The sequence below is a fragment of the Arachis hypogaea genome, chromosome 1 (assembly GCF_003086295.3).
Source record: "Arachis hypogaea cultivar Tifrunner chromosome 1, arahy.Tifrunner.gnm2.J5K5, whole genome shotgun sequence".
In the NCBI taxonomy this organism is placed as follows: domain Eukaryota; kingdom Viridiplantae; phylum Streptophyta; class Magnoliopsida; order Fabales; family Fabaceae; genus Arachis; species Arachis hypogaea.
The window spans coordinates 70,916,037-70,923,967 of record NC_092036.1 but is presented as its reverse complement, the minus strand read 5'-3'; the positions used below and the strand labels follow the sequence as shown (position 1 = coordinate 70,923,967).

The 7,931-nt window shown below is 38.6% G+C and overlaps 1 protein-coding gene across 1 annotated transcript; it reads right to left on the bottom strand.

The window, feature by feature from the left end:
- Nucleotides 1-6,462: 6,462 nt before the first annotated feature.
- LOC112735603 (uncharacterized) lies at nt 6,463-7,089 on the bottom strand. Its single transcript, XM_025785151.1, has one exon. It carries the CDS (start codon nt 7,087-7,089, stop codon nt 6,463-6,465), a length of 627 nt encoding a protein of 208 aa, XP_025640936.1.
- Between the last annotated feature and the right edge of the window lie 842 nt (nt 7,090-7,931).

Below are 7,931 nucleotides of genomic sequence, written 5' to 3'. Positions count from 1 at the left end.
AAAACGTGCCAAGTGGAAGTCATCTAAACACAATTTTTCTCCAGAAGAAAACAAGCCTTTATCCCAAAAGCTACAATACAGAAATAGGCAACAAACGTGAAAAAGCCCTAAAATAGTCTCAAACCATCAGTAGAAATGTCAAGCATACATAAAGTCAGAAGAAAGCTGGAAAAGCACATCACAATGACGGGTAAGAAAATACGAAAAAGTTCAAGCTCTCCAAATATACACTTAAAGATCAAAACTTTATCAAAAGAAACAAGAACAATACAGAGAAAAAAAAGGAAAGGAGAACCAACCTGGAAAAAGGAGAAAGAATCCTAAATCGCCTTCCAAAGCAACAAAGGTACCAACAATCACTAAAAGGCGTCACAGAGAGAAACGCAAAGTCTCAGGCAAAGAGAAAGGTAGAAAGAAAAGGGGGAAGTTTCAACAAAGAAATAAGAGAAGAGAAACCGTTTTTTGTGAAAACGTTCAAAATGAACGTGCGAGGCAAAGAAACGGAGCATTAAAAGAATTAATGAGGTTAATTAAACCCTCGTACATTCCCAAAGCAAGGAAATGTGCATTTTCAAAGGAATGAAAATTCAAAGAAAAACGTTTCGCATTCGAACGAGAACTCCACAAAGAAGAAGTCAACAAAATGCTCGAGTTAGGCTTCACCATAAAGGGATCGAAGTCTTAAAAACTAAAGACTCCACCTCAAAAAGGAAGACCGAGCTCGAGCAGGGGCACTGTTCATACCCTGGGTCGAGCTATCTGACCTGGGATGTTCTACTGACAAATCGACCGACCTCTTCAGGTCAGGACAATCCGACCTCTTCTCGAAGAGCTCGGTTAAATCACCAGGAAGAGCCCAAAAAGGGCCCAACAGAGGAACACGACCTAAATCCTAAGGCAGTCCAAGCATATAGAGATCAGGGCAGTTTCCTTGAAGATAAGATGACATCACTCAAAGATAAGATAAAATAAGATAAGATAAGATAACTATATTATCTCCAAAAAGATCACTCTACAAACATTATAAATATGCTGGAGCACCCAAGTATAACTCATACTCTGATTCTACTAAAAACCTGCTTAATGCCCTTGCTAACTTAAGCATCGGAGTCCCTTGCAGGTACTACCACCCTCTCGTGACTAAGGATCAACAGCATTGCCATCCCAACAAGTCAGACACGATAGCTCCGGCCGCCACGCATAAGCCGGACCTGTCATCTCCGATCAACACAAATGATCTCCTCTGAGATCGACCTACAGTTTTAGGTAACCCTCGGAACAGGAGCCATCCACATAAAGATTCTATTCTGTAGGAATTTCTGGAATGTCTATAAATTCTGCAATGAAGTCAGCTAGATATTACGATTTGATGGTTGTCCAAGCTTCATATTGAAGGTCGAATTCAGACAACTCGACTGCCCATTGCAAAAATTTGCCTGCTAAGTCCATTTTCTGCAAAATCCCTTTTATGGGTTGGTTGGTCCAAACCCTAATGATGTGAGCTTGGAAATATGGATGGAGCCGTCGAGAGGTTAGTATGAGAGCATAGGCGAATTTTTCTATTTTTTGGTAGTTCAGCTCGGATCCTTGTAATGCTTTACTGATGAAGTACACATGTTGTTGCCCATTGTCGTCTTCCTGGACTTGTGCTGAGGCTACTGCCCGACTTCCTACTGCAAGATATAATATAAGTGGTTCTCCTTTCCAAGGCCGAGTTAGGATAGGCGGCTGCCCATGAATCTTTTGAAATTTTGTAAGGCCTGCTCGCACTCCGTTGTCCATTCAAACCTCTTTCCCTTCCTTAGAGTGGCATAGAAGGGGAGAGATCTTATTGCTGATCCCACTAGAAATCTGGACAAGGCTACTAAAGAACGGGTTTCCTGTCGGTAAAGAAATTCACAAATATAATCACATTATAAGTATAGCTTCTAGACCGACAAGAATTCCTTTCTTACAAAAGTTTTGGTTGTCACGAGTAACAAACCAAATAAAATTTATAAACCGAAGTATTCAAACCTCGGGTCGTCTTCTCAAGAAATTGCAGGGAAGTATGTTTTACTATTTGTTATGGAAAATATTGTTTTTGGGTTTTGAAAAGATTTTGAACGAGAGAAATGGATTACAGGAATTAATAAATTAATAACTAAGAAATCTCTTGGCAAGGTATGAAAACTGGAAGTCTTATCCTAGTTATCCTTATCAATGGTGATGAGAATTATGTTTTTGCTCCCACTAAGTCAACCTCTAACTATGAAGGTCAGTTAAGTGGACAAATTAATTTAACACCTAAAGTCCTAGTCAACTCCTCAATGAAAGACTAGAGTTATAGGAATCTAAATTAATCAGCAAAGATAACAATTATCAATCATGATGAGTTTGACAACTTAAGAGTTACCAATTAATCAACCAAAGCCAAAAGGGAAAAATCTAAATTATTTATATAATAAATAGAAAGAATCAATCATGAGTCTTAAATACCTAAAATTATATTAAATGATGATATCAATTCTCACATGGACAAGTTCATAAATTAGATTGAAAAGATAAATAAAGAGACATTGAACCTGTAATTTGAAGAAGATGAAAATATTCCTAAGTCCTTTAAAAGGAGTCCTAATCCTAATCCTAAGAGAGAGGAGAGAACCTCTCTCTCTAAAAGCTACATCTAAATCCTAAAACTATGTACGAATGTATGTTGTATGATGTATTCAGTGTCTACCCCCTTGGTGAATGGATGGATTCCTCCATTTATAACCATTTAATCTGTGTTCTCTGGGCTTGGATTTGGACCAAAAAAGGGCCTGGAAGTCGCTGGGGCCTGTAACGACCCAACTTCTAGCATGTCTATATCATACTAGAAATTGAATGTTACCAACTTGTTTTTCCTTTTTTGTATTATTAATTAATAAATATAAGCCTGTACGTTGTTAAAACACCACGAATTATACAAGTAAATTTTTTTTAAAACAAGAATAATTTAAAGTCGCATACCTTCCATATATCAAGGGATAATTAAACATTCACATACATAAAACAAAAGATAACAAAATATGGAACAACACACTATAATATACATCATGTTACAGAAGTGGCTCAGTTATATAAGCATAGAGCTATAGTACAGCACCTCTAAGTCAGTGACTCATATAGTATGTACATATATGTACATAAGACGCCCCAGGGCCTGGCCTGACCAAAAGCCCCTAAGCTGGCACCCAGGCTAGCCTAACTCTATGATATGCCTATTCCCTCTAATCATGCTAACAAAAGTGAGGGAGACACTCTAATGTACTAAAGTTAGACTAGGCGTCTCAAAAAGTCTCCTCATCGTGGTCCAGAGTACCTCACAGAAAACCACCGGGCGAATGGTGATGCTCGCCTGCTGGCGCCTCGCCTGGCTCATCGTCATCGCTGTCAGAGGAGATAATTATAAAGTTAGGATCTTCCTCCGGATCTTCTTCTTCCTCGTCCTCTTTTTCTACCGGAGTGATAGCAGAGGAACCACTGCTGGCCACAGGAACCATAAAAGGATAGCTACCAAACAAAATACAGTCAGGAGAAGGAGGTGGCATCTGCTCCTTAGGATGAGGGATCCCAGGTCCGCCGGTGTGTAACCAAGATATAGGAAAGTCATAGGGTGCATTAGGATTAAAGTATGCTGTCCTAATAGGGTAATGGAAAGGTCTTCCACGAACTACATATTTACGGATACGAGGTACCGCACAGTAGATGTAATACTCGTCGCGCATCGGGTCCTCGTGGTTGTATGATGGATCAATCTCGTAGAATAGGACTCCTGTGTCCATCTGTAGAGGTGTAAGGGGTAAGAACTGGGGAGTTCTTAGTGAGGTCGGGGTTTACAGTTAAGTTCATTTATAATGTCCGTGGTCATAGAAGTATAAATAAATGTAGAGTAATATGTACATAATAGCAACATAAACTAACACATGAACAAGAGAGAAAATAGGAAGTAAATGCACATTCACACATTAATATGCAATCACACAGTTATGCTCAAACAAACAAGGAATAGAACAAAAACACAAGAAGATAGGCAATAAATAATGCACAAACAAGTATGATGCATGTCTGTCCTTATTGCAGGTAATGAGCTCATTTGTCAGTTTCGACCCGCACCCGACACAATCCGACCCTCCAACTCAGATAGGGCCTTCCCATAACTTAATCCCAGATTAAGTACCGCATACCCTCTACCAAGTGCTCTCGACTTGCAGGGCTGGTATTTGCTCAGGTCTCAATATACCGCAGGTATGTGAGTCAGGCCTCTACCAAGGATTCAGCTTGCAGGGCTGGTACTACTCTACCGCAGCCTGTCTGGGAAGCAACATCACAATACGGGCGTCCCCGCACAACATTCACAAGCATTGCCCGAGGGCTCATAATTCACATATAACCATACTTTCCATCACTTATCAATCATCATAAATCAAGCATTACAACATCATAGAAAGCTCATTTTACAATTCTCTGTTTACTCTGTAAGGTCAGGTACACAGCTATATCACTTTTAACTCCTTTTCTTTTTAGCATAAACACAGGTTTCAAAATCTTATTTCTTTACCTCATATACCTCTATATCTTCTCTTATACCTCTTCTTAGGTGTTTAGTAAAGGAAATTAGAGAATTCTGGACTCAAAACTGCCTTCCTGAGGCTTTTAGGAAAAACTGTCTTTTTATCAATATTTTATTATTATTAATAAAATAATATTATTATTAAAATAATAATATTTTATTTAACTTTCAAAATTTGCATTTTAACCCCAGACTTCTTGGAAATTGCACTTTGACCCCAATAACTTTTAATAATTGCACTTTAGCCCCTCAACTTTTGATTAATTAATTTTCAACCCAAAAATTTTTAATAATTGAATTTTGACCCCAAAAATCCATGAATACACGTTTTCATGTTCTTTCAAAAACCAAAAACCAAAAACATTTTTCCAAAAGTTCATCAGATTTCTGCTTGATTTTCAGCTAGTTTTTCAATCTTTTTGGAAACCGATTTGAATCCGATTTTTATCAAACCAAAGACAAACTTTTCATCCATCAAATACACATCAAATAAGCATCAAAAATCATGATTTTCATGGCTGGAATGTCACGTTTTCCAGCAGCACCAGCAGCCACTTCAAAACCATCATAAACATGATTTTCAAACATTAAACAACAAGATTTCATGATCAAACCATCACACAAACACCCAAAATCAAACCTCAAGCAACAAGATCTGATTTAACACTTCAAGAACACAGCCAATCATTGATTAATTTACCAAACCTTACCTCCTTTGCTGCTGTCTAAGACTGCACCAAAAGCAAGCTTCCAGAAGCACTTTTACGCCTATTTTAACATCAAAAACAACTTTAGAATCTTATGAACCATGAAGGCTGAAGCTTCATGATGATGAAAAGAAGGTTTTCCTCACCTTAAGGTAACTAGAAATCACGTTTTCTTGGAGCTTTTGGTGATTGAATAAGAGATCCTAAGAGAAAACATGAAGAAAACATCATTAGCTTAAGGAACCACCATGGCCGAACCTTCAAGGAGGAGGAGCAGCCTTCATACCTTAATTTACTCCATGAAAAGTGACATAGAAATGAAGAGGAGGAAGAGGTGAACACTTTGGTAAGATTAGATTTTTGATAGGGGTTCCGGTTTGAGAAAGAACGGAGAAAGAAGCTCAGGTGTTCATGGAAGCTTCATTGTTTTCTTTCATGGTGTTCTAAGCTTTTCCAAGAACAAAAATGATAGCCAAGCTGTCCAAGGGAGGCCGTGGCTTTTGGATGATGATTATCCAAAAGTTACTTGTCAAAATATCTCAGAAAAGGATAATTACTAAAGCTAAATGTATTAGAACTTAAGTAATTACACTACTAATGGATAAACATTAAGTTACTTAGTGTAAATGACACTAGTAACTGGATAATCATAAGAATAAAAGATATATGATGAAGCATTAGCAGTGCTAAGCTCATCTAAGAATGCTGATATTATCCGTTACCGGTAGATTTCTAGCTCAGTTATTATATTACTAAACATAGATCAACATTAATCACAGTAGAGAAGATAATAATATAATATGCTGAATAAAATAATAATATATGAATATTATATTAATATAATTTATCTCTCGAAATTCGTGACCGGCTCGTCACATAGAGACTAACCACAAAAATCAGAATTTTGAAATTCGGGCCCGGAGTGGCTAAAAAACGCAACTCTTCGTGACGTGCCTTCTTAGATTAGGAGAGGTGTCCTGTGCAATCAAGCTGCTGACTCAGCAGCTTGATGACGCAGCACCTGTGCAGTGGAGGTGCTTATATGCATAGAAATTCCTAAAGATTCTGTAAAAATTCTGTTTGATCCCGAAAAAGCGCCGTTTCTTCGGGGCTAGGCCGTTACATTCTACCCTCCTAAAAGAAAATTTTGTCCTCAAAATTTCAATTACCTGAAAAGAGAAACGGGTAGTCTGTTCTCATCTTGTCTTCCAGCTCCCATGTGTACTCTTCAGTCCCAGTTTGTCCCCATGCTACCTTAACCAATGATACTGTCTTGCCTCTAAGCTGTTTGTCACTTCGTTCCACAATCCTGACTGGTAGGGTTTGATATGTCAAGTCGGCTCGCAGCTGTACTATCTCTGGTTGTAAAACGTGGCTTTCGTCGGGATTATACTTTTTGAGTTGTGAAACATGAAAAACATCATGAAGGTTTGACAAATAAGGAGGGAGAGCTACTTGGTATGCTACTGGACCGACTCTTTTAAGAATTTGAAAAGGACCTAAGTATCTTAGATTCAATTTCTTAGTCCTAAGAGCTCTACCTATTCTAGTTGTAGGTGTCATTCTTAAGAAAATATGGTCACCTTCGTTAAATTCTAAGGGCCTATGCCTAATATCTGCATAGCTCTTTTGTCGACTTTGGGCAATTTGAATCTTCTCTCGAATGTGCTTACTCCGTTCAGTAGTTTCTTGTACCAAGTCTAGCCCCAAAATCCTGCCTTCCTCCTTGTCATACCAGCATAATGGTGATTGACACTTTCTTCCGTAGAAGGCCTCATATGGTGCCATTCTGATACTCTGTTGATAACTGTTGTTGTAGGCAAACTCAATCAATGGCAAGTATTTCTCCCAGTTACCCTATTGGTCCATCACGCAAGATCTCAACATATCTTCCAAGGTACAAATTGTTCGTTCTGTCTGTCCATCAGTCTGTGGGTGATATGCTGTACTTAAGTGCAACTTCGTCCCAAAAGCTTTCTTTAGAGCTCCCCAAAATCTAGAAGTAAACCTTGGATCTCTGTCTGACACAATTGATGAAGGTATTCCATGCAATCGTATTATCTCCTGAATGTATAACCGGGCGAGTTTCTCCAAGCTGTGACCAATTTGAATTGGTAGAAAATGCGCTGATTTTGTCAATTGATCTACAATTACCCAAATTGCATCATGTCTATCCATCGTGATCTCTTCCCATTTCCATTGCGGTATCTCCAATGGTTGCAGGGTTCCAGGTGGTTTTTGATGTTCCACCTTAATCTTCTGGCAAGTGAGACACTTTGAAACATACATTGCAACATCTTTCTTCATTCCCGGCCACCAGAACATCTTCTTCAGATCTTGGTACATTTTAGTCATTCCGGGATGGATAGAAAATCTGCTTTCATGAGCTTCGGTCAGAATGTTCTTTCTCAAGTCCTCCCGAGCAGGTACACAAATTATGTTCCTATATCTCCATATTCCCTCTTTATCTTGGTGTACCTCTTCCGGCTGATCTGCCTTCATCCGTGCTAACAATGCCAGCATTCCTGAATTCTGGGCTTGAGCTTGCTGAATAGCTATCTTAAAGTCAGATGTTAATTGTAGTTGCACCATAACAATTCCTCTTGATGTCTCTCTCATTTCTAATTTTA